This window comes from Thalia democratica, chromosome 3, assembly GCF_965202585.1.
Source record: "Thalia democratica chromosome 3, ktThaDemo2.hap1.1, whole genome shotgun sequence".
Taxonomy (NCBI): domain Eukaryota; kingdom Metazoa; phylum Chordata; class Thaliacea; order Salpida; family Salpidae; genus Thalia; species Thalia democratica.
This window is the reverse complement of record NC_139167.1, coordinates 52330509-52345112: the sequence shown is the minus strand read 5'-3', so window position 1 is coordinate 52345112 and position 14604 is coordinate 52330509. Positions and strand designations below refer to the sequence as shown.

The following is a 14604-nucleotide window of genomic DNA, read 5'->3' as shown; positions in this document are numbered from 1 at the left end:
TGAGGTAAATACCTAGATTTTTGCTGCTCTAGCATGACTTTCCCTAGATTTTCTTTTGTTAAATTTTAGTTGGAACCCTGTAACTTATATAAATAAGTTTTTAAAGCCTTTTTAGGTATTACCACCAACTTACTAAAATCATCCAAAAGGGGTGACATTGCCCCTTTTTGGAAACCCTGATCTAATTCAACCTTTGATAGTTAGTTAAAGTAGTTTCTAGAATTACAATAAACACAGACAATATATAAAAAGAAAAAGTTTTACTATTTTTTATATATTAACATTCCTTTTTAAAATAAAGATGAACTATAAGTTTAAAAAGATGTGATTTTTAAGCTGAAGTATTGTTAAAGCTATTGGCAGGTTTGCTAAAAAACCTGGAAAAACTATAAAATTCACAGTTTAGGCTAAAATAACCTAGATTTTCATAAATTTTAAAAAATACCTAGAATTTTGAACAAAAAATATTAGAAACCTGGGAAAGCTTGAAATTTTAACAGTTTTCTTGTGGAGTAATAATAATTCAATATGACATAAAAAATGTATCATATAGACAATATTTTTTTGTATTAATTTTTTTTTATTAAAAAACATATTTAAATTATATTTACAATATTTTTTCAATCTTATTATACTAATTTAAGACAGTTTTTAACCTTGAACTTAATTATATACTTAAAATAAATAGACCAAAAAACTTGTAATTGCAAAAACCTGGAAGAAGTTTCTTAAAAATATTTGGCAACCCTGTATTAAGAACCTATAGAAATTTCTAAATTTAACCAGCCATATCACAAAAGTTAGTATAAATATTTTAAAAAGATCTAAAAATCAGGGTTCCTACTTCCCTAAAAATCCTTAAAAAATTTATTTGAATAATATATGAAAATCTTTAGAATTTACTTTTTTTTTCTTGGTGATTAAAATTTTTGTGATAATATAACCAATATTATTTTTTTGGCTTCAAAAATTTTATTTGTACTTAGAGTTGTATGTACTTCTTATCATAGTGCAAAACATAGAGTGCATTTTTAAAATATTTTTTTTGCTGTAGCAACAACAATATTTTAGCATCACTTTTTTGTATGACTATATGACAAGTGTGAAGTTAGCCTGACCGCGTTTTTCAATAATTTTTATGAAATGTCCAAACTTTTGACTTAATTATTTTCTTTATCTTAATAGCTAATTAAATTTTTTTTTTTAGTAAAACTTTAAATTTTTTTTATTCTGTTTTTTATTTTATGAGTTAGTGTAAAAAATAAAAATATTTTTTTTTATCTTCTTATTAATATATGAATTAATGGCCATAATTTTTTTTAAATACTGTCAATATATTGTACAATTTGGCCTTTATTAGGTTTTTTATGAATTTTTTTATTTTATGAGTTTGAGTAAAAAAATTGGCCCAATTGTAAAAAGATTGAAATAAGGCCAAGTTATACAAAATATTGACAATTATTAAAAAAATGTTATAGCCATTAATTCACATATTAATAAGATAATAAAAAAAGTATTATTTTTATTTTTTACTCAAACTCATAAAATAAAAAAATCATAAAAAAAACCCAATTTTTTATAAGGGACCCCACTCAAAAAAACCAAACACCAATCCAATGGTTTAAAAAAAAAAAAGACAAACGACCGCTCTTTAGAATGAAAATAAAAGTTTTGAATTAGCTATTAAGATAAGGAAAATAATTAGGACCAAAGTTTGACATTTTATAAAATTTATTGAAAAACGCGGTCAAGCTAACTTCACACTTGTGACTTTATGAGTGGAAAAGTACTTAAGTATTCAAACTTTTTTGTATGATTTTATGAGTTGAAAAGTACATTTTTCATGAAAATTTTTTAGTGACTAACTTGCTTATTTCTCCAAAAATAGAAAACAAAACAGTATTTTATAACAAAGAAGTATTTTATTAAATTAAAATTAATTAAAAAGAAACATATTTAAAATTAAGTATTTTATAATAATACCTTTGTGTCAAATGTTAATGATAAGTTTATTATACTAAAACTACATTTTTTACAGGGTTGCCACACACTCTGATTAACTCAGGCTAGTTTGAAATATTTAAAAACTTAGGCTAGTTTTTATAATTTTTAAGACTCAGACTAGATTATATAACTTAAATTTAGTTTCCTAAAAATTATGTTTTTACAAAGTCCTTTTGTTATCAAATTAGTGTTTTAGGTATTTAAGTTTGATTAATAATAAACATTTTTTTTTGCTTATTTTACTTTTATATTTCTTTTTTTTTTTAACTCAGGCTTGCTTAAAACAACTCTGACTAGTTTTTACTTACTAAGGCTGGCTGTTTCGCCTCAAAAAGTGTCAACCCTGTTTTTAGTATTAATTTTTCTTTAATAGTATAATTTAAAAAAATTATACAAAGTGTTGATAACTATAGAAAAATATTAAAATGACAACATTACATATTGCATTACATTTGAATTTAAGCATTGTTTAGCAGTTTAGGAGTTTTTGTTTACCTTAAATTTTTTTAGAACAAGTTAAAGCTATAAGTAATAAAAAAATAAAATATTTTGTACAATAGCTACAACAAGCATCAAAAAAGCTGTGTTGACAAACTGAGGAGACAGTAAGTTCAATTCTTTGTTGCTAAGATATGTGTTTGTTTATTAGGTTTTGTTAAAATTCAAGTAGTTTTTAGTTTAATTTTAAGTTTAGTTTAAGGTTGTATCAGGTGATGCATAATCAAAATAATATCGAGTTGTCAAAGTAAAAATTTAAAATATATTATTTTTAATACTATATAGTTAGATTATCTACTATATTGTTATTCAAAAATAAAAACTTAAAAGTTTTTAAATTGCTATATAAAATTAATTAGGTCTTTTAAAAACTATTCAAAAAACCTCTTATAACTTAACTATTATATTAGTTTATTAAAATACTACTCCTGCAAGTAGTTTTATACTGTCCATAGCATAAAGTTTTCATTATATGCTGTAAGCTATATAAAATAGACAGAACAACTGTGAAAAATCAAACTCTATTCTATGATTGTAAACTTAATAACTTTAATGATAAAAGTATAGTAACATTAACATATAAATTGATATCAAAATTCACTTAAGGAAATAGTACAAAGAGTAGCTCAATATAATTGTTCTGTGACACTATCTATGAGGCAAATTTTTTTTGATAATTTCCCTATAAATTTACTATAATTTATAAATTTCCAATTTTTTTTTAATTTTAGTAGGATCCCTGCTAATAGATTAGTTAAGACTCTACAAACAAAAATTCTGTTGTAAAAATAGTTCTGTACTCACCTATAGTTTAAGTCTAATTAATAACTTTTGCATTGGTAGATATTAATTGTTTTTGTTATTTTGTAAGTGTTATTTTGGTAAAATCAAGGGCTTTGTGTATTTTGAAATACCTTTCTTAAACTAAAAATGGTAGTTAACCTTATGTTTTGTGATTAAAATAGAATTATAGGATACTGAAATTGTAAAAAATAAGTATTGTACTTGTTAAGTTTTGAATTATAGAAAAATAATCACACTAAAAAGTATTCAAAGTAAAAAATATATTTTGTTTAAACTTTTACTTTAGCTCTTTAAAGCTGCACCCAAGTTATTTACAAAACAATTAGCAGAATAAATAAAAATTATGTTTCTAATAACATGTTATTTAAATAACCATATGAGTTAATGATGTGTACTGGCATATCATGAAAAACTTTTAGTTTTAAGTATAGTAATACATGGGTAAAATATCTAACAAATAAACAATATTTTACTGCAAACATATAGTAAAATAATATTACTGCTATTGCTTATTTAATACATTTACAATACATTTGAAAACATTTAACAACAATTAGAAACAACAAACAACATTATTTTTTACAAATAACAGAGTTTGTTATATATATATATATATATATCTAACTATATAAAAACTATAATTTAATCAGCTGTTTCACACATTGAAATGTAAAATTTCATGTGATTGTCAGTAAGTTACAGTTTATTATAATAGTGAACCGCCCTTCTTTCAGCCACAGTAAGTTATTCTTATTAAGTTTTTTACAAATAACAGAGTTTGTTATATATGTATATATAAACGAAGTAAATTTTTATTAATAAAGCCCTTAAGGTGGGCTCAGTGTTTACTCTGTTATTATTTAATTTTATTAAAGTTATTTTCAACAGTCTAAAAATTTTTTCTAATAACTTAAAACATTTTTCCAAAATAACCTTTTTAGCTTTCCTAAAAAGCATGAAATGACATTCACAGCGTATTTCAAATTCAGCTAATCGTAAATAAACTGTACCATTACTACGTCACAATTATTATAAAAATTCTAAAATCGAAATTTCTGTTCACTATTATAATAAACTGTAACTTACTGACGATCACATGAAATTTTACATTTCAATGTGTGAAACAGCTGTTTAAATTATAGTTTCTTATATAATTAAATAAATAAATATATATATATATATATATAATAAGGTTAATATTCAAACTTGAACACCTTCTACTGAGCCCACCTTAAGGGCTTTATTAATAAAAAATTATTTTGTCTATATATATATATATATATAACAAACTCTGTTATTTATAAAAAACTTAATAAGAATAACTTACTGTGGCTGAAAGAAGGGCGGTTCACTATTATTATTACTGTGATTGATTCTCACCGAAAAATATTCAAAAAGATTATTGCAAACTCTTATATTTGAGCACTAGTTTTTGGCATCATTTTAAATTGTTTTTATAATATGTGAAGTACAATTAATTAAGTAATTAAAACCAATACTAGTATTATACCAAAAAAATATATTAGAATTATTACTTATTCAAATTGTTTTAATGATGTTTGCTGTAAACATTAATTAAATTGTTTAAAATTACTTTGTAAGTAATCAACTATATTATATATCAACTATATATCAACCAACAGAACATAAAGTAATTAAAAATGGCATCACTGAAAGACCTCACCAAACTGTTGACAATTGAAAACAAGAGCAAGTTTATCTCATGCTCCTATGACAAGAACCCTGACTGCGTTGTTTTCACATTTCAGGATAACTCTCAAGTTTACAATGTAGCTGAAAGAAGGGCGGTTGACTTTTACAAGAGCAAGCTGTCCACTGAAAAGTTCACTTCAAATGTGACATACAACCACAGTAGTGAAGAGTATGTGGCTGTGGTCAATTTCAAAGTTTTGAAAGTTTACACAGACTACTTGAAAGCGCAGAGCTTCACTCTTGACACAAATGTGTTCAAAGTTGAGTACGTCAAGGAATTGAACAAGTGCTTTGTTCTGTTTCATAACGGAGATGTTCAGCCCCTTGACGACATTCTGGAGGACCCCAAAGTCACAGCACCTTTTGATGAGAAGCCAATCTTACAGAGTTTTTTGGTTGGAACAAAAATATACTTTATTGCCAATGGCGAAGAATGCCCACTGTTAAATGTTGTGGACACTGTTAAGTGTTCCGACAACGCCTCAGACTTATTAAAGTCTTACGAGCTGAAGTACGTCAAAAAGCTGGTTTCTTGCTGCATGATGTCCTCAAACAAACTGGTTACCTTGTGGTCAGACGGCCAACTTTGCACAACCGACCTGCCACAAAACAACCACGATGAAATAATGTTCAAGCTGGTGACAACATTCAAAAATGAAAACTTCTACTCTGCGTTTGACCACAAGGTGGTAGCTGTTTCCAGCGACATTGTTGCCCTCTTGCACCCAGAGTCAGAAAAGAACAACAATGTTTGTGTGAGCTGTGTGGACCTTGTTTACGGCTCAATCACAAAGTGCAACCTTAAAGAAATAAACTCAAAGCTGTGCAAAGACTCAAAGCTTGTCCAGGTCGAAACTGATGGCAAGACAAAATTAATTTTGATCAACTCCAACAGAGTTGACTTAATTGACTTAGAAGCAGCCTCCAAAGTCACCTTGTCCTCACTCCTGACCCTCAACAACCAAGAAAACAAGCTGGAAATTTCTGATGACCCCTTCTATGCAAGCTGCTCTGTTGCAATCAAGCAGCACTTTGGTTTGTTGACTGCTAAAGTAGCGCGCGGCAACAATTTAAAAAATAGCTGGCAAAAGCTGTTTAGTCTCTTAGACAAGTCCGACAAGTTTCAATTCTTCTATTCCAAGACTATCATGAGCACTCTTGTTGACAGTCTGATTAAAAAAGCCTCAAAACAAAGGGAAGCTGTTGAAGTGTTGAAAAAGATTATTTCGTCCAAGTTTTTGTCCACTAGAGTGGTGCCAAACCTGCATAGGGAAATACTTAAGATGTCAGATAAACAAACCTCCCAGGAATTGCACAAAATGTACTTGAACCACGTGCACAACATTAGTGAGAGCGACATTGTCAAGTCAATAGACCACTGCATTGAGGGAGAAGAGTACGACTCTGCAATGTTAGAAAAGCTCCTCTACCTCAGATGCACCAATGATCACCTCAAGTACGCGCTGAGAGAACTTTCATACGATAAATCAATGGTGGTGTTGCGCCACGTGTGCAAGATTTTTGAGAACTGCAACCATGCAAACAAAAATAAAGTAGAACCAGTTCTGACGTGGATGTTTGCAATCATGGGCGTCCACTGTATGAACATTTGGTCGAATGTTGAGTCCTCGGCTGCCACTTTGTCCAGAATTCAGACAATCATGGCTCAGGTGATTGATGGTTACAATGAGATGAGAAAGTTGAACAAAGAGATTGCCATTGTCCAGAACAAGTCAAAAGCCAAGAAGGACAACCCGAAACCTTCTTTCTTTTACAGCTTGGATATTTTAGATGATGAAGTTGATTTTTAGGCTATTTTTATGAACATTTGTTTTAGGAAATTTCTGGTAGAAAACTATGTATTTCTATTGAAACTATGATATTGAAAATTGGAAACTATGTATAGACTAAAATTTTTGAAACAAGTTTGCCAGTAACCAATTTAACTGAAATGTTATTTGTTTTATTTAGTTTAACTTCACATTTAAATAACTTTTAAATCTTTTAGACATGATTACTTTTAAATCGTTAACATAACAGATTTTTTTGGTTTTAAAGTTTTGAAATTTTAGAACATCCTAATTTTTCAATTAAAAGTTATTTTGAGATTTAAGACGTAGTATTTTGCATTATATTTTACAGTTTTAACTATAAATAAGCATTGATGTTTGAATACATTCTATTTATTTTTTGTGAAAAAAATTGTTATTGTTAATATTATGTGTTTTTACTATTTGGTTTTAAATTAAAATTGCTGTTATACTTAATTTATGTTTCGAAATAATTTTATTTTTAGTGGCATTAAATTATGCAACTAAACTTAAAGTAGTAAAATAAAAGCTTCTCTGTTTTATTTCAGTATTTGTAAATAGTATTCTTTTTAAACATAAGTAAACAGTAAAAAGTTAGTTTATATAACAACATTGTATTTGATGAACTGTTTAAACTGCATAAATAAAGCAAAATAATGAAATTATTAGTAATTTTGATTAATTCATTTTATTATGCGATTTTTATAAATGTTTTATAAAAACAAGTTTTGTTTTACCAAAGGTTGTTTATCACTTTACTGAGGTACCAAAGATAAATTAGCTTACACTACTAAATCTTTAGACAATTATATTTTAAGATATATTTTATTTTGATTACGTTTATTAATTATAACAAGTTTTGTAGCTAATTAAATCCAATGGTTTTTTTTAAGTTAAGAGTTTTTACAAGTAAGGTTATTATATAAAATACTTTAGTTGTATCCCATAAAACGTAAAAAGATATTTTATGTGAGTATACTTCATTTTTACTACATATGTAAATTTAATATAAACTATAAAATATTTTAAAACAATTTTAAATAAAGCTTAAACTTTTAAAGCGAGTTATTTTTTACGTTAAAAATGGTATTAGACAATCAGAACCCCACTGTTTATGCACACCAGACCCCGAGAGAGCGTATCGTCACTCCTCAAGAACTAGATGAAAATGTTATAGATCCTTTTGACGCAAGAGAAGTCTTTGACATGATTAGGTTTTTATTTATATACAGTACAAAAAAGCAGTCAGTAAAATTTAATTGACATCTTTAAAATAAAAAAAAAGGTTATTTTTGTTTATTCAAGTGTTTGTTCTTGCTTTTACCAAAACTATATCTTGTACATTTTAAATATAATGAAGAAATATTCATTAGCTCGAAAGTTTTTGATTTATGTCACTTAAAATAACACAGCAAGTATAAAGCTGATCACTAATAAATTTAGTTACATTTAAGTAAATTTACAAAGCTAAATTGAAAATTTGATTGCGGTTGAAAGTTTTCGTAGATGCAAAGCCTAAAAATTAATTGCTAAAATTATGATTTAAAATAATATTTTTTAGAATTAAAAAGTAATTATATTAGTAGGCGTTTTAATGGTCATTTTATATATTTTTTTATTCTAATATTGCTGAAGAATTTTGTAAAGCAATTTTAAACACTATTTACAAGTCACAACATATGCTGACAGGGATATAAATGACCCTGAACATCCGCTCACACTCGAAGATTTGAACGTTGTCAACGAGGAACACATCTTTGTTGATGATGAAAACAACACAGTAAATGTTAGTGTGTCTATTTGAACTGATACAAAGATTTGAAAATATTTTCCGAATAGATTAAAGCAACGATAGTATTAGTCAGGGTTCGTGCGCGTCAGGCTAAATCAGGCTAAGTCAGGCTAAATCAGTTTTTTTGAAAAAAGTTGAAAAACGTCAGGCTAAATCAGTTTTTTTATTAAAAATTTGAAAATATCAGTTTTTCTCAGTTCAAATGGTTCAAAATGTTTGATAAAAAAAAGTTGATAAATCTTTTTAAGATCAAATAGAGATGTGAATTTATTTCTAAATAAAATTTAGTTATTAAAGATAAAATCAGTCAGTATTTGTAAAAATAAATGCTTAAAACCTTTTGTTGAATCTTTAAAAAAATTTTAAGAATCTTCATTATTTTAATTTAAGTATATTTTATTCGTCATAATTATGAAAGTTCAAAAAAAAATACAGTTTTAACATTACAGTTTAGTTTAATAACTTAGATCTTTGTTTTAATTCGTTTACATCAGCTATGTATTTCATAGCTTAGTTGGTTGAACTGTTTTAATTTCTAATTTAAAGGCTTTATACCAAATATTTTTTTAGATTAAAACTCTTAGCAATTTACTCATATATTTTACTGTTTGTTTAAAGTTATTAAAGATACTCATAAGACTAAAACCTAGCTTTAAGATATAAGTATTAAGTTTTGTGGGAGTACAAATTTTAGGTACAATTCATTTTTCTTTACAAGAACAAAATACTAAAGGTTTTTTTTTCAATTTAAGTGTAAGCTTTTTAAGTCTGATATGACATCAACAATCACTGTATTTATTTAGAGTTTAGGATTTATATTTATTTATTTATTTATTTTAAGTATTAGTCAAAATACTATAATAAACATTTTTTACTTATTTTAATACTCGTGTAAGCGTTTCATTTTAAACTTAAAAAAACACGACATCGTTTTATTATAAATCTTCTGGTTATAATGTTTTTACTTAGTGCTTAATTAAATTGAACACTTGTGTTTAGTAATATATATTAAATTTTTACACTAGTAATAGATTAGATATAACACTTATTTTAAAACTTATCACTGAATTTGTTATCTTAAGGGCATAAGGGAAGGGTCAATCACCTTTTTGACAATTTAGTCTTGTTTATTGAGTTGTAGCTAAGCTATGAGTTGCTTTTTGCAGATTTTTAAAGCTCAAAATATTTTTGAGATAAAGCTGGTTGAAGTCGGAGACTACAATAGTACTAATCAAGACCCCTTAATACCTAAAACGACTTCTAAAGGGTATTTTCTTTACTTTGAAAAGATGTCAGGCTAAATTGGTCTCAGTCAGGCTAAATGAAAAAAATTTCGCGCACGAACCCTGTTAGTGTTCATTTGTTATACTGAAATATAGTATAAAAAGTTTAAGCTGTAATAAAAACAAGCGAATATTTAAATACTTAAGTTTATTTTTTTCAAAGTAGATTTATTTGTTTAGCACACGATTTATTTTTAAAAGCATTAACCCTTTTAACCTCACTTCAATCACTCTGTCTGATATCCTGAGTGTGTGGAAACCCTGCATTGAATAAAATGAGTAAATTTTTTTGGAAACAGTTTTATTTAAAAAATCTGAAAATATTTCTAAACAAAAGTGTTAAATTACAGGGTTGCTAAAATATCTGGAATCCTTGAAAACCTGGAACTTGACAATTTAGGCTAAAAACTCTGAAAAAACTTAGAATTTTGTCAAAAGTCACTAAAAAACCTGGAATTTTGAACAAAAGTTATTAAACCTGGAATTTTAAACAAATTGAAAATGTTAAGTAGTAAAATTTTGATTTGACACAAAAAATTCTTGTATAGATAAAAATTTGTTGTCATCATCAAAAATTTTTTTTATTAAAAACACATTTAAAGAAGCTTTAAGATATCTTTTAATTTCGTTATAGTAGTTTATCAGGTTTTTTTACCTTAAACTTAATTTTAAACTAAAAATAGACCCTTAAAAACGTGTAATTTTAAAAACCTTAAAATTTTTTGATAACCTAGATAAAGTTTGCCAAAAATGTTTGACCTGAACATGACATCTAGTCACAAACATGCGCAGTAAAATAACAAACAAACAAGCAGTTTAATTTATAGGTGCAGTTCACGCCCACAATCCCGCACTGCAGCATGGCCACACTGATAGGGCTGGCCATCCGCGTCAGGTTCGAATGATTTTATTAGATCACGTGAAGTATGTTTCAAATTATTTTTTAAACCTTGAATCTTTTTCCGAACTGCAAAACACGAGTTTGCTTTACTAGTAATTATAGTTACACTAAAAAAAAAATTGAAAGTTTCTAAAAACTCAACAAACCCGCGCTGCACTAAAGCTTTGCAACTATATGCGTTTTTCAACGTCGGATAAACATTTCAGGCTGTTGCGCGTGCTGCCGGCGAGGTTCAAGGTGGGCGTGCAGATCAGGGAGGGGACGCACGCGCAGGAGAAGCAGGTGAACAAGCAGCTGAGGGACAAGGAGCGGGTGGCGGCCGCGCTGGAGAACTCCTCCCTCATCGGGGTGGTCAACCAGTGCCTCATCAGCAAGAACCCCGTTTACTGAGTTCGGGTTACTTTTGCTGAAGGCGCGGGATTGATCAAGTTGATACCTGGAAATTTAAAATTTGTTTTTGTTTTTTTTTTGTTTGCACAACTTAAAAATTCTGAGTCGTTTATAAAGTATGGGATTTTAAATAAGTTTTTAATTTATTTTTTGGTGTTAAAAGCTTGTAGTTATAATGTACTTTGTATTAGTCTAAAGACTAAATGAGCTTTGCAATTATGTTTATCAAGTATGGGATTTTAAATAAGTTTTTAATTGATTTTTAGGTGTTAAAAGCTTGTAGTTATAATGTACTTTGTATTAGTCTAAAGACTAAATGAGATATTACGTTGAATATAATTTAAAAATTATATTTATTTATTTCTTTTCAAACATATTTCTGTTTCTTACTTTGGCATTTTTATTAAGTAACCTTCTAAAACTTTGAAACTTTGGATTTTTCGAATGCAAATATAAGTTAAGTTTTAAAAGGGTTTCTACTAAAAGCAAGAATATTTAAATTAAAGCAGGAATGTTTATATAATTATGAAGTTATAAAAAGTTGTTATAACAGAAATTTTTATAGTAGCTTTGTTATACTTCTTTAAAACTCCGCAAATTTATTAAATTTTGTGGATTTTCGTACACAAACTAGTTAGTTTTGTTTAATTGTAATACAGCTTATGCTGTTTATTACTACTACAACTGAATAGTTTTTATTTTTAAAATATAACATTTTTTAAGTCCTTCATATTTATGATGTAAATCTGTTTTATGTTCATTTTAATTAAATATACAATAAAGCAAGCAGAACTTAATTGGTAAAATTGTGACTAACAAAAAAAAAAAGACTTTATAAAAAAATATTAAGAAAAGTATTTAAAATAAATAATTTGGTTATTGATATTATGACTTTGACTCTTTAAAATCTATCAAAAATTGTAGGTTTACTTTTGTTATTTGGTTGTCAGTTTTCGTAAATATATTTGTAAAAAATAAATGAACTAGCTTTTCTACAACTATTTCTGCATTCATAACGATTCTGCACGAATTTACAAAATAAACAATAGTTTATAAGTACCAGTTAAATTTCAGTTACCGTACATTAATCTGCCTATTTGTGATTTTTGTAAATTTTCTATAAATTATATTCTGTATAAGATAATTTTCAGTCACTTTTTACATTTGTTGATTATAAAAACTGACTTTTAAATATAGTTTTTTGTGAATTTAAGTTGATTTGTAAGCTATATATAGTCTGTAAATTACAGCGTAGCAGTTAAGAAATAAAGCTTTTTAGATTCATTAACATTCTTTTATTTAAAAAAATATCAATTAAGTAAACGAATTAACTTAAGTTTTTTGGTATAAGAATTTATTAGACAAATAATTATAAAAGAACAAAATTTTTACGGAAACCTTAGATATATTTGAAAAAAAGTTATAGTTATGAACTAATAGTTTTCAAAATCCAGCGTTTTTGCCAAGCTTTGATTTAAAACGACCTTAATTTTGTTTGAAAACTAGTCTTCTTATTTTTTAATCAACTGCTTATCCATTTAAAACAAAACTGCTTGAAAATTTTAAAATGTTTATTTTTTTAGGTTAAAAAACTTAATTGATAAAGTAATTGAATGATATTGTAATATAATATTTGGTTTAAAATACGACTAACTCCGGGCGTTTTTATTAAGATCCTATTAGATCTTGATTTTGAAAATAATTCCGGTTCTAATTTGTGGATCACTAATGATTACTTCAAGTACTTCAATAATTTAATTAAAAGTTAATTTTTTTAAGTGATCAATAAGGATAAAAATCATAGAATAAATTAAGTATCTCTTTTAATTTAGTATTTATTTTACGTTTTTTTGGTAAATTCTTTTCGACAAGTATAACTACTTTGTACTAGCTGTATTTTTACTGTTTAAAAAATATATTCCTAGTATTTTAAATCAAGTCAAAATAAATTTTGTTTGATTATTTAATGACGGCTATTTTGAAACAATTTTCTAAATGAAACTTAATTAACTTTGTATTATAGTAATAGTATATTCTGTAAAAAAATGAAATGTTGATATTATAAGTTAATATTTCTTTAAAAGACATTAAAAAGTCGATTCTAACACTATCTTAAATTTTCAAAATATAGCTATTCAATACTCGAAACAAAAATATTTCAAACTAAAGTAGGTTTTTATTAAAGTTTAGTATTATGCGCCGGTTGTAGTTTGGCGACTCAATAACAAACTGTCTTCCTGATAAAAATAAAGTATTTTATGTAAATTATTAAATTTCTTAAGTCAGAAGTTTAATGCAAACTTCTATTTACCATTTATGTCATACTGTACATCATCTAAAACATTTACCGCGACTCAATATCAAATACTGCGGCGCATAGTGGACTGTTTTATTTAAATGTGGCCCTCTATTATCCATTTTTAGTAAAATTTGCCTGACTCTCATAAAACGTTGCCAACTTTTGTACTAAATCAAAGTTGAAAAAATCTTTGCACTAAATCAAAGAAAATTTATAAGGAAAAGAAATTTGTAAAATGTCTTAAACTGCTGATAACTTATTTAGATTACTTGCATTTTTTTGTTGAAGATAATCAATTTTTTATAGTTTTATCAAACATTTTTATTGGGTAGATCATTCAATATATTCTTTGAAAGTAAGAAAAATGAATTAGGTAGCTGAAGTTTAAAAATTTCATTCCTTTTAATAGATTTTTATGATTAAAAAAAATATATAAGTATACATTTGAATAAATATAAAATTTTATATAAATATAAAAATATATAGATTGTTTTATTACTAAAGATTTAAATGATAAAAAAAGTATGTGTAATAGCTCGTAAGAAACTTGATAAGCATGTGGTGTACGACTTGATAACCGAAAGGTACCTTTGTACACCAGGTCCTTAGACCAAACTTTTTGAGCGCTTTAGTTATCGTTAAATAATAAACTAAAAAAAGTTGTAAATAAAATTTATGTTTTTAATTTAGTTTTAAGTAATCTTTTATGTAATCATAACTATTTCAATACTTATTTATTTGTTAAACAAGAAAATGTCTTACTATAAAAACACAAAAAAATATGTTGCACTGCACTTGAAAAGGCATGGTCTAATGATCAGGACACTGAGTACTATTTTCAACATCTGGCTCGTCGACTAGCTAAGGTATCAACCCGTTTAGATCAAACTTTTAAAGTTTTATCAAAAATTAAACATCAATTAGTTCTAATTGTGTTTAAAACATAAGATGTAAAGTAGGTTTAAAAGTTATACAAAAAATCGTATAAAAACTGAGTGATTTACATTTAGTAAGTGTGTAACCTTCAAAACTAATTTTTGCTAAATCGATTTTTTAATTTTCAAAAGCAGCACTATTTTGAAGTATTTTGATAAAGTTTGTCAGGGTTT

The 14604-nt window shown here is 26.4% G+C and overlaps 1 protein-coding gene across 1 annotated transcript; it reads left to right on the top strand.

The window, feature by feature from the left end:
• The first annotated feature begins 7888 nt into the window (after positions 1-7888).
• Positions 7889-12075, top strand: LOC145831372 (MIP18 family protein galla-2-like). Its single transcript, XM_082938614.1, has 4 exons — positions 7889-8044; positions 8520-8616; positions 10733-10800; positions 11013-12075. Exons 1-4 carry the CDS (start codon positions 7914-7916, stop codon positions 11194-11196), a joined length of 480 nt encoding a protein of 159 aa, XP_082794740.1. The 5' UTR covers positions 7889-7913; the 3' UTR covers positions 11197-12075.
• The last annotated feature ends 2529 nt before the right edge of the window (positions 12076-14604 follow it).

Excerpts from the sequence above, each read along its gene's own strand:
- LOC145831372 (XM_082938614.1), top strand. The coding sequence starts at position 7,914 with ATGGTATTAGACAATCAGAACCCCACTGTTTATGCACACCAGACCCCG. Across the intron at positions 8,045-8,519 it reads GAAGTCTTTGACATGATTAG|GGATATAAATGACCCTGAAC; the intron begins GTTTTTATTTAT and ends ATATGCTGACAG. Across the intron at positions 10,801-11,012 it reads GGGCTGGCCATCCGCGTCAG|GCTGTTGCGCGTGCTGCCGG; the intron begins GTTCGAATGATT and ends TAAACATTTCAG.